This window comes from Phyllostomus discolor, chromosome 5 (assembly GCF_004126475.2).
Source record: "Phyllostomus discolor isolate MPI-MPIP mPhyDis1 chromosome 5, mPhyDis1.pri.v3, whole genome shotgun sequence".
Lineage (NCBI taxonomy): Eukaryota > Metazoa > Chordata > Mammalia > Chiroptera > Phyllostomidae > Phyllostomus > Phyllostomus discolor.
This window is the reverse complement of record NC_040907.2, coordinates 55,376,234-55,389,152: the sequence shown is the minus strand read 5'-3', so window position 1 is coordinate 55,389,152 and position 12,919 is coordinate 55,376,234. Positions and strand designations below refer to the sequence as shown.

General features: G+C 36.0%; 1 protein-coding gene across 2 annotated transcripts in view; it reads left to right on the top strand.

Moving 5' to 3' along the window:
* ERICH3 (glutamate rich 3) overlaps positions 1-12,919 on the top strand; it is a 113,852-nt gene that overhangs the window by 36,550 nt on the left and 64,383 nt on the right. For both annotated transcript variants that reach the window (XM_028513390.2, XM_036026293.1), the window contains 2 exons: positions 1,511-1,669; positions 7,959-8,177. In XM_028513390.2, coding sequence (XP_028369191.2) covers positions 1,511-1,669; positions 7,959-8,177 — 378 coding nt within the window. The remainder of the gene's footprint in view (positions 1-1,510; positions 1,670-7,958; positions 8,178-12,919) is intronic.

Sequence of the window (12,919 nt, the reverse complement as noted above, 5' to 3'; positions counted from 1 at the left end):
CAAATTACTTTTTAATCTCCCCATAGTGCTTATAATTGGAATCCAATAAATATTGACTTACTAAAACCAGAGACAACCTTTGGTGGTAGAAGCTGCCCAGTCATTTTTTTATGAATTTACACTTTTACAGAGTTGAACATTTTGTTTGCCATTCTTTAAAGTCAATGTAGTAAACCTTACTATGAGTCATTTATATACTACCCTCCTCATACCTGCTTGTGCAAATATGCATGCATTATTCTTAACGGCTTTTCTACTATTTTATTATAATAGAACAGCTGGGCCAAAAGTCTTGTTTTTTTCACTTTTGTAACATTGCTGATCTTTGTACTAACCTCATATGTTCTGTCAGTGCCACAAAAGACACTGCTGATGCTCCACGCGGGCACGTTTGGTATTCTCTGCAGCATATTCTTGATTAGAAAGTGTATCAGTCAGAGTCTCAGCAGGAAACAGATGGCTCACACAAACAGGGTAATTAGGAAGGGTTTAATAAAGAAACTATTTACAAAGACTCAGGCAGGGTTAAGGAAAAACAACTGGGGATGTTTGGCGTGCTGGGGTCAGCCCAGGGAAGCCATACCACCCAGGCCTAAAGGGGAGGAAGGTTTGCATAGAGAACCTCTCCTGCTTGTAAGCCAGCAGAGGACTTCCTGACAGAGCTGCGGACTTTGGTGGAGGGACCTAGCTGGTCCACCACTACACTGGTAAGAAGGAGACAGGAGAATTAAGACTGCGATGTCATTCCCTCCTCTTTTGATCTCCTACCAGTGCCTTTCACTGGCCAAATCTAGCTGGAATCCTGAGGTTGGTTGGTGTAATCCATGAAGAAATGAGTCCCAGAGACCAGAGCAGGGCAGAGAAGAGGGGCCAGTGGAAAATATTCAGCCTGCCAAAAATTTTCAGTTTTTCAGTTTTTCAAAATTGCCAGTGACTATTTTCTTCTTTTGTTTTCCTAACATTTCAAGGAAAAAGTTGGCTAAATAGCTATGCATTACAGTTAGGCACTTACCTTTCCTCTTTTTTGAATCACAGTGCTTTACTTCAGCACTAATCTTAAGACTTAAAGGATTCTCAGTAGAATTTATGTTGGAAACATTTAAATAGAAATGATTCCATTCCAGTCATATCTCTTTAGATCTCTAAAATAGGAACATTATTCAGCTTAACATTTAATTGAGCAAAGTCATTCTGTGCACAGCATAAATTAGGTATTGTCAGCGAGTTTACGGTATGAATAAATACAGGAACCTAACAGAGAACAAACATCTCCTTTGTCTAGAATACTCTGTAATTGTGGCATTTAGTTATGTAGAGGACTTCCACGCCATATGTTTTAACAAATACTTTGGGTCATAAGGGTATGCATAATGGAAGGGCATAATTAAAGTTTAATCTGTTTGGTAAAAAGGCACCATTAATTACTCTAGTCAATTTGTTGGGTTATTAATTGGTTCTGGAAATGTGTCAAAATACTAATTTAAGTGGATTTTTCCCCTTAATTGTCTAGACAGCCCCTCGACCCTACACTGCCCCAGGAATTATGCAGCCTCCAATTCGATTACAGCCTCTTCCCAGTAATCCTGCAGTAGGAACTGTTCCAAAGGTAACTTCGGGGTCCAGATCAAAAACCTCACCACTGGAAAATGATGCTCCATTTCCCATCGTGGTAAATATTACTTCTTCAGGACATATCTTTTTATTCTTGATTAGAATATTAGATTATCACAATATTTAAGATGGTAGATTTAATCAATCTACTCAGTGAAATTTGTATTGTGCACTTATTAAGCACTTAAGTTGTTCTATTTAATTATCGTACTCTAATGGGATAGCCTACAATTTCTGTGTTATTGAGCAAAAAGAGTAAGGAATAGATTTGTAATAATATAAGGTGATCTCTCATTAATTTGAAGGGGTTGTATGAAAAACAAAGAGGAACTTTTTACAGACAGATATGGTTTCTATCAGAACAGACCCAGTGTTGACTGCTTCCAAATTTTAAATGCATGAAACCTAGAAAATGAAACTTTCCAAGAATAGGGTTGCATTTGCATGCTGATTTACTTTACCATCAGTGTATGAAATTGCTTCACGTTTGACTCTGGGGAACGTTGGATAGAGAGGGAAAAGAATGTCTATCTTTAAAAAAATGCTGAATTAACCACAAACAAGAACTTGATTCTGCTTCCTTTCCAAGGTTATGTCTCAGGTCATCTTCAGTGATTTTAATAGAGCACGAAAAGAAAGTATAGCAACTATAGCACGAGTTCCTTAAACAGGGAGATATAATTCAGACACTCAGTAACTAGGGAGGGGATTGTTTGTATTTCTAACACAAAGAAGAAACATTTACCAGCTTAAGCACCTCTATCATAATACAATAGTAATTGGTGAAATAGTAATTGGTTGAAATGGGTGAATTTAGTACCATTTCTTTTTAGGAAACATGAGATGTATGAAATTAAGATATTTTTATCTAACACTGACAAACACTAAAGAATTAATCCATATGAATGATTTTTCACAGTAAAAGTATAAATATAACTAAAATGATAATGTTTTAATGCATTTAATATGGTTTACAGTTTATGTAGCACTTTTTACAAACCTTATTATAACTTAATAGTACGTAGTTTATCAGAAAGCAGGGGAAATTAAACCAAAAGTGGTGGCACATTTTCTGGGGAAGTCTGCTTAAAGCTTCCCCAGAAAAGGAAACTTACTGGCTCATAACTCAATTAGATTTGTGCTTTCTAGGACCTGGTCTCCACTGGCCCCAGACATTTCCTGTTTCAGCTAGTTTCAGAAATGGTCAGATTCTGAAACATTGTCTCAGGCTAATGAAAATAACTCACAGCAAGTTAATTTTTCTCTGCCTAGTAAACCAGAATGCTGAGCAAAATCATAATGAGGGACCATGAATCCACAGCTATCAAATAATAGAACTTTGTAGAAAGGGTGCCTCTTCCCCTGTAGGCAGCCCCACCCACACAGGGAGCCATATCACAATGAGAAGGTTGCCCGGTGAGCATGGAGTCAGAATGAGCAGATATGGTAGAATGGAATGTTAAGGTCAGGTCTAAGATGGCTTGATACACCCATCTCATTAAAAACGCAAAGGTCTCTGGTTAAAACCCTCTGTATGCTCTAAGAATAACTTTGCCGTTAAGACCGAAAATATTCAAAGTCCAATGGGTGATATATCCTCTACCATAGATAGTACTTGGATGGGCACTTTCCATGTTTGCCAAGGTGACTATATATTTTTTCTAAGTTCCTTTAAGTATTATTTTAGTATATACTTTGATAGATACATTTTACTATAAGATATGTGAATACTGTCAATCAGATACTATTCAAGTTCTGTTGAGCTAGGAAGGGATTTTTTATTTCAGGTGATTTTGCAAATCTCCCTTGGGCTACTGAGTGGATTTACTAATGAAATGTTCACAGGCCCTTATATTTTCTGCTTTTCAAGTTTTGGGGTGTGAGTGATTGAGGGACAGGCACTTAATGGTAGCTTATGTGGCTGACAAAATTGAGATCAACCCCATATTAATTTAATCTAGCTCAATTTACACTTTTCCCTCAGTAAATATTTGTTGAGCATGTACTACTACTGAGGTGCTGTTCTAGGCATCGGTGGTATATAAATTATAAAGGCAGGCAAAAGTCTCTAACTTACTGAAAGTTTATACTCTAATGTGCATAAACAAACTATACCACCAGAAAAGACAGATAATTTTTCAATGGCATTGATGATAAAAGTGATTTAATATAAAGTCAGATAAGAAAGTCCTAAAGAATCATAGTCTGCATGATTGACAAGGATGTAGTGAGCCCCCAATAAATTTGTATCGCTTCCTTAAAAAGTAAAGGAGGATGTGACATGCCCATGGGACTTGTTTGAAGGCACAACAGACATAAGCGGGTTGATCTTTCTAGATATCAGGAGTTAGGGGCTTTGGTTTAGGCAAAAGCAATTTGGTAAGAAACAGGCTGGTTGAAATGCAATTGAGTAAAATCATGACTTGATCGAAATGATTATCCTTGGAATGAGAGTTTCTCATATGCTATCGACAGAAACAGAAATTGGTACAACTATTGTGAAAGCAATATGGGGATATCTGTCACCATTTTAAATGAACATGCTTAAGCATTTACACTATAGAGATTTTTCCTAGGAATACATATGTATGTGGAAAGCAATAAATTCAAAAATTTTTATTATTATAATAGCGAACAATTACAAGGTACCTGGAAATTTAATAGGATATTGTTTTAAAGTGTTATAATATATTAAAGTGTTTATAATAATAAGGTAGAATTATTTGTACTGGTATGGAAAGATGTTCAAGATGCTATGAGCTAAAAATGTTAATTAAAAAAAACTATTAGACCATTTCCAAATAAAGCATGCACTTGACTGACAACTACTTAGAAATTAAAAAAATAATTCCCCAAGCTCTAAAAGTTTTCTATCTATTCATTTTATCGTTCTTATTATTTTCATTTCTTTATTTTATATTTTATTGCAATATCAATGTACACCATCTCAGACAAAGGGAAAATGTAGAAAAAGTAAAATGAGAATATAAATATCACCCACAATATGAACCATTCTAATAATTCTAAATAACTTGGTGAATATCTATTTAAATCCTTCTCTGTTCATATAAATGTTGGCTTCAGTCAAAATATGTACTACACATGCCTGTACTTCACCTGCTTTTATTTATTTATAATGAAAAATATTTAGAGAGTGAATTCCCTTTCTTAAACTTAACTTTTTACTACATAAGCATCTCAAAATAAAGAATAAATTAACTGAGAATGAATTTAAAACCATACCAAATAAGTTGGTATGAAGAGCAGGCACCATGCATGAGACCTCATCAACCTGGTGAACACTGTTTGCCCCACCTTGGTGGTTTTCTGAGGCCCTATCCCAGCCCACTTTCAGGCCCACCCAGACTATTCCAGTGGCTTTTTCATACAAATGGCCTATCTTGCCTCATGCTTCAAATTTTCCTAAAATCTTCCAAACAAGCAGCATCTGCCTCAGCATGCCTGGACCCCTTGCTAAGTGGCCCTGGCCCCAGCACTAGAAGCAGCCAGCTTTAGTTCACAGTTTTGCCTTACTGGGGCACCTCCAAGTGCAGCACAAGTAGCAGTTATCTGCAGATTGCTTAGAAGCTCATTTCAGGTGGCTTGGGGTAGAACAGAGGTGACCTTGGCCTGCACGTTCTGGGAAGCCCCAGAAGCGATGCATCCAGTGGACAGCTTCAGACCATGTCAAAGCATCATCACCCAACCACCTCCATGAGTGACACACTCAAGGGGAAGACTCAGCAGATACCATAGCCCCAATGAAGTTAGTCCTGCTCTGTGGGGTGTGACCCTGCACAGCTGATCCTCCACAGTGGTAGGAGGTCAGTGGTTGAAGCCAGATTTGCAGCTATTCAGCCTGAAGGTATATCCCTCTCATTGATGTGCTAGCAGCAGTCGAGGCTCCACTATAAATTGAGGGTGTACCAGGCCACATGGAGAGGGCTACAACTTGAGTGCCCAGCTTGGGTAGGGGAGGCTGTGTCACTGGACTCTATAGGACACCTAGTACATTGGGCCACTCTCCCAAGCCTAGGAGACATAGCAGCTGTATCTAATACAAAAGAAACAAATACAGGGAAGCTACCAAAATGAAGAGACAGAGGAACCTGTCCCAAATGAAAGAACAGAACAAAACTCCAGAAAAAGAACTAAACAGGATGGAGATAAGCAATCAGAGCTCCGAATACTGGTTATAAGGTGCTCAATGAACTTGGTGAGAACCTCAACAGCGTAAAAGTGGACCCATCAGAAATGAAGGATACACTAACTGAAATGAAAACTAATTTACAGGGAATCAACAGTAGAATAAATGAAACCAAGAATCAAGTCAGCAATTTGGAATATAAGGAACCAAAAAAACACCCAATCAAGAAAACCAAAAGAAAAAAGAATCCAAAAAAATGAGGATAGTGTAAGGAGCCTCTGGGAAAACTTCAAGCATACCAACATTCACATCATAGGGGTGCCAGAAGGAAAAGAAAGAGAGAGCAATTGAAAACCTATTTGAAAAAATGACAGAAAACTGCTCTAAACCAGTGAAGGAAATAGACATTCAAGTCCAGAAAGTGCAGAGTCCTGAAAAAAGATGAACCCTAAGAGACCCACATCAAGACACATAAAATTCAGAAGATTAAAGACAAAGAGAAAATCTGAAAGCAGCAAGAGAATATCAGTTAGTTCACTACAAGGGCACCTTTCTAAGACTGTCAGCTGATTTCTCAATAGAAACTTTGCTGACCAAAAGGAATTGGCAAGAAATATTCAAAATGAAGAAAAGCAAGGACCTACAACCAAATTACTCTACCCAGAGAAGCTATCATTTACAATTGAAGGACAGATAAAGAGGTTCCCAGACAAGAACAAGCTAAAGGAGTTCATCACCACCAAAATAGCATTATATGAAATATTAAAGGTTCTTCTTTAAAAAGATCAAAACTGTGAACAATAAAATGGCAATAAATATAATTGAATCTAAAAACCAAAAGAAATAGAACAGAAATAGACTCTTAGATACAGAGAACATTTTGACAGTTGCCAAATGAAAGAGGGGTTGGAGGACCATGGGTGAAAAAGGTAAAGGGATTAAGAAATAGAAATTGATAGTTACAGAATAGTCGTGGAGATGTAAAGTACAGCTAGGGAATAGAGTCAGTAATGTTCTAATAACTATGTATGGTGTCAGGTGGATATGCTATTTATCAGGATAATTACTTAGTAAGTTATATAATGTCAAATCACTGGGGTGTACATCCGAAGTTAATATAATAAGGTATGTCAACTATAATTGAAAAATTAAAAAATGATTTAAAAGCAGAAAAACTAAATGGATATAAAGTGGATAAAAATGATTTTAAATGATTTAAAGTTTGGAAAACTACCCCAGATACACAAAAATGATAATTTGTGAAAATTTAAAGACTCAAATATAACTGAAGGATGTAACACATTTGATTATGACTTTCAGTGCTTTTTAATTGTTGATGTAATACATGTTGATTAAACTGTCAAATAATACAAATATTTACAAAATGCAAAATGATATCCTCCCCAATAATCCAAATCCTTATAACAACCTTATGTTCAAATCTTCCAATTGTCCTCAATTTTGTCAAAATTACATATAAGTTATTTAAAAGAAATGTATGATTACACCACATGGATCCTTTCATGTCTAGATGAATAGATTTACACTATTTTTTTGAAGGTGGTGAGAATCTATTATAAAAACAAAACAAAATATAGTAAAATATTCTCCTATTGATGGACATGAAAGTTCAACTAAATTTGTTACATGTGTGTATCCTTACATTTACATCAGTGTACTTGTATAGTCATCTCGGGTAGCTTTATTTGGATGAGTTGAATTTCTAGGGAAAAATAAGCTGAGAAGAGTCTTAGGTTAGTATCTGTATTTGGTAGCTTAATATCATATTATCCAGGAATATTATAACACCTGGATGAGTGGAATGAATATGAAGGAAATGCTAACACCCCATTGTTGAGATTGTTCAAACCTGCTTCAGAGTAAACATTTCAAACTTCTTAACTCTAAGTTGTTTAATTATATATAGATTCAATGGATTGTTGAAAGAAAATTCCAAAAGTACTATAAAGATGCCATCACTGTATATTTAGTTTAAAAATATATTTAGATAAGGTTAGAAATTCATGAAAATTTAATTTGCTGTGGATACTTCAAACAGACTGGAGTGTGTGGAGTTTGCCTATTTTTATCCGTTGTGTTTGCATGTAATGTCAATCATACAGCCTTGTCTCTAATTTTGGTGACAGTGAGTCACCACTTCTCTATTCACTGGTTCTTACATCATGAAATGTGATTACAGGGCAAGAAGGCAGTAATGAAGTTCAGGAACTCCATGGACAATTCACAGGGAAGGAATCGATATCAACTTCTGAACGTTAGCAGTTACATGATGCCTATTCCTCCTCCATCTCCTCCCCCGGATGGAAAAATCACAAGGGGAAATAGATCTGAAACATGGAGAAGGAGAAGATTTCATCCAGCCACTGCTCCAAATATCTTAGAACCAGTCTTTACCAGGGTGATTATGGAATCAAGTTTTCTTTGATTAATTTAGCAGAGATTACATTGCATTATTTAATTTCTATATGTGAAGTAAAATAATTTAAGGAAATCAAAAGGCAGAATGACTTGCATAAGGAAATGTAATACTTTTATAAATGTAGTTATAAGCTTGAATGAATGTCAAATCAAATATTTGAGGAGTTCAGTAACTGATTGCACGATGGATAAAAAATACACTGTGTCTTGTGATCAAATTTAGTTTGTACTCTACTCATTTTCAAATTATTTTTTAATTTGCTCTTTCAATCATATGTCAGAAATATTTTAACATTTAATTTATGAAAATTCAGAAACTTAAATGTAACAAAATATATACTATATAAAATATCTTACTAAAGCTTATTTTTAATGATTATTGGCAAATCAGTGTATAGTATTTAGAAAAAAAAGATTTCAATTTCCTTTGAAAATATTTTACTTTGCTATACTTATTTCCTCAAAATACTGATGAATAGTCCTAAGGCCAGTGTATGTGTGTGTGTGTCTGTGTATATATATGTGCCAGTATATATATATACACACATATTTCATATGTGTGTATATATAATTGTAATTATCTGTCACTTTTGTGATTATTAGCAGATAGATGAGTGAACATTTCACTGATTGAGAATCAGGGAGTGTCATACCAACATGCACAGAGGCTGCATGCTGGCTCTTCAAAATCAACCTCACTCCTTTAAAAAAGTTATAATGTGGTAAAATTGGTATACAAGAATACATATATACAGGGTCCAGCAGAAGTAGCAGCTGCTTGAGTATGCTTGGCAGGGTAATAATATGGGTGTGATAATCTATAATTTTAATTTGAACATTTCACCTAAAATGTCATATGACGTGATACTGTGGTATTATAGAATTACATGCTTTGATTTTGTAATAAAAGATTTTGTAATAAAAAAGGGGCATGATCTGTGCTGGACCCTACATATGTGTGTAAATTTCAAGCATATATTATAATTAGATATTTATATACACTGTAGTGTTTCCCCCAGTAAGTCTAGCTCCCATCCATTGCCACACAGCATCAACCATTTCACCTCCTCCCCAACACCCATCCCCTCTAGTAAACACCAATCTGTTTTCCGTATGTATAAATTTGTTTTCTTTATTTGTTCATTTTTTTAGATTCCACATATAAGTGACATCATACAATATTTGTCTTAGTATGTCTAACTTTTTTCACTTGGCATAATACCCTTAAGGTCCATCCATGTTGTTGCAGATGGCAAATTTCCTTTTTGTGGCTGAGTAGTATTCCACTGTATGTGTGTGCATGTGTGTATCACATCTCCTTTAATTATTCATTCCTTGTTGGGCACTGAGGTTATTGTCACATCTCAATATTGTAAATAATGCTTCAGTGAACCTAGGGGTGCATATTTCTTTTTGAATCAGTGTTTTGTATCTTCAGATAAATATCCAGAAGTGGAATAGCTGGGTGATGTGATAGTTCTTACCTTAACTTTTTGAGGACTCTCCGTACAGTTTCCCATAGTGGCTGCACTAGTTAACAAGGGTTCCCTTTTCTTCACATCTTTTCCAACACTTGTTATTTGATGTCTTTCAGTAAGAGGCACCTTAACATGTGTGAGGTGATGTCTCATTGTGGTTTTGATTTGCATTTCCTTGATAATTGGTGATGTTGAACATCTTCTTATGTGCCTGCTGGCCATTTGTATGTCTTCTTTGGAAAAATGTCTGTCAGGGGTGTCCAACCTGCGGCCCATGGGCTGCCTGAAGTCCAGGATGGCTGTGAATGCAGCCCAACACAAAACTGTAAATTTACTTAAAACATTATGCAATTTTTTTGTAATTACGCATCACAGTGTATTTAATGTGTGGCCCAAGACAACTCTTCTTCTTCCAGTGTGGCACAGAGACGTCAAAAGGTTGGACAGCCCTGCAACTTTACATCACCTGCCCATTTTATAATTTGGTTCTTTTGTTTTTATGTTGTTGAGTTATGTGAGTTTTTTTTAAAATATAGTTTGGATATTAACCCCTTATTGGATGTGATTTGTAAATATCTTCTCCCATTCAATAGGGTACCTTTTAGCCTTGTTTATGGTTTCATTTGCTGTACAGAAGCTTCGTAGTTTAGTGTAATCCCATTTGTTTATTTTTGCTTTTGTTTCCCTTGGCTTTGGAGTCATATCCAAAAATAAATAAATAAATAAACTCCCCACTAAGATGAAGGGCTTATCACAAACCTTACTGCCTATGTTTTTTTTCCAGGAACTTTATGGTTTAGGTCTTATATTCAAGTATTTAATCCATCTTGAATTAATTTTTGTATCTGATGTAAGATAGTGTCTAGTTTCATTCTTTTTCATGTAGCTATCCAGTTTTCCCAGCACCATTTATTGAAGAGACTGTTCTTTCCCCATTGTATGTTCCTAGCTCCTTTGTTGTAAGTTAATTGTTCATGTATGTGCAGGTTAATTCTGAGCTTTCTATTCTGTTCCATTGATCTGTGCCTCTGTTTTTATGTTTATACCATTCTGTTTTGTTTACTTTAGTTTTGTAGTATAGTCTGAAACCAGGAAGGATGATACCTCCAGCTTTCTTCTTTTTCAAGATTGCTTTGGTTGTTTGGGGTCTTTTGTGGTTTCATATACATTTTAAAATTATTTGTTTTAGTTTTGTGAAAAATGCCATTGTAACCAACTTCACTCTTAAGTGCTTTATTTACTTTTTGCTTTGCATTTCACTCTTAGCATCTATCCTCACCAATAACTTTCTCAATAAATTGGGACTATTTTCCTTGTACTTGCTTAGATTTCCTCCTTTCACTTCTATTTCCACCAGTTTTCTTCCTCTGTTACAGTTTCAGACAGAGCATTGTATCCCTCATCTCTGAGGCCCATGCTCTGCTCTGTGTCCTTAATCTTATCCTCTTCCATTATGCATACACTCAACATTGTCTGCCATTTTCCTCTTTAACTTGTATTTTTATTCTCTCTCCAATATTCATCTCTGTCTCTCAACATACCTAGACTTCATGTAAAGCAACCAAATCCTTTCCTCACATTCTGTGGCCTTAGACTTCTGTTTTTCTCCTTTGCTGCTTCAAAGCTCTCTGAGGAGTAGTCTGCTGTCTCTTAGTCTAATGAACAACCCCAGGCAACTCAGCTTGTAACAACACAGGTTTATTTCTTGTTCTTATTATTATCTGTTGTTAGTCAGCTGCAATTCTGGGACCTAGTCTTGAGGAGTTGTCCCTGTTTGTGGTATGTTGGCCTCATGACAGCAGAACCATGGAATGCTTTTAAGATTCCACTCAGAACTGACACATGCCACTTGTGCTTGAACTCCTGTCTCAAACCTGACATTAGTAGAATGGGAAATATTATCTTCTCCCAGAGAGTGACAGTGAATATTTGGAGCAATAATAGAATCTACCACATCTACTAACTTATTTTCAACCATCTGCCTGCTGGTACTGGCCTCTACCAGGCCTGCAAACATGCTCTCTCAAAGGATGTGGTACCCACTCAACAAATAAAGTGGCTTCTTCATCATCCCCTCTTGTTGGCAACATTTGATTTTTATTATGTTGAGGTATATTACTGAGATAAACTACCTGTTCATACTTATAAGAAAAAGTTTAAATGTCTCATAAACCATAAGAATATAAAACATCTATGTGTACAAGTTAAACAACAATAATCAAGCAAACACCCGTGTTCACACCATTACTTCTTAACAAGGTAGAGGACTACTGTCGTATTCTGAGCCCCTGGTCCTGAGCCTTCACATCCCTTATTGCTTCCCAGAGCAACTACATATGTTAACTGAGTCCTTGCTTTTCTCTGGTGTACTATTACTTATATGCATAAAACTTCAGAAATAAGCTCAAAGCTGGCATTGTAACAAAAGGATAGTATTTTCAGGAGAAAATAAGCTGGAAGGAGTTTTTGAGTCAGAGTCAAGGGCTGTTTTTTTAAAAAAATAGTTTTAAGAACCTCTTCTGTGGAAGTCAGAGAAGCCAGGTCATTAGTGTGTCATAAGAAATGGAGTTCACCAGAGTCAGGACGTCTAGAAGGTCCTAGATGGTGTGGGCCAGATAGTGGACATCAACAAGAATACAGTTAGGTGAATGAGCTTCTGTAAATGAGCTCAGAGGAGAGAGCAGCAACTTCTCCAGCCTTTGGCATGACAAGTGAAACACAGATAAGCATTTGAGGCAGCTTGGCTTGGACATTCTGAGGTTAGAAATGCAGCATGGTGTCAGCAGGCATCCCGGCTTTGACAGACCTTAACATGTCTGTCTCTTGAGTCACAAGTCTTCAGTTTGGCTCGGTCTTTAAAAAAACCCTAAGAAAACCCCCTTCTGTTTTCTCTTTTCGAAATCCCTATTTTGGGAATGTTAGAACTGCTAAACTGATGCTTTAATATTCTTAGCTTTTCTTTCCCATTTTCTACTTCTTTGTCTTTTTATTCTACTTGCTGGGAAATGTTTTCACTTTTACTTTCCACACATACTGCTGAGATTTTTCTTCTACTGCCTTATTTTAATTCTGAGTACTCCCTTTGTGTTCGCTGAATGTTACTTTTTAAAAGCTGCTTATTCCTGTTCTGTATGATTTTGATTCTTTGGTATTTGTGAAGACTTGCTTTGTGGGCTAATATATATGTTCAGTTTTTGTAAAGATTGTTATTCTCTAAATTTTGGGATCAGCATTCTACAAATGC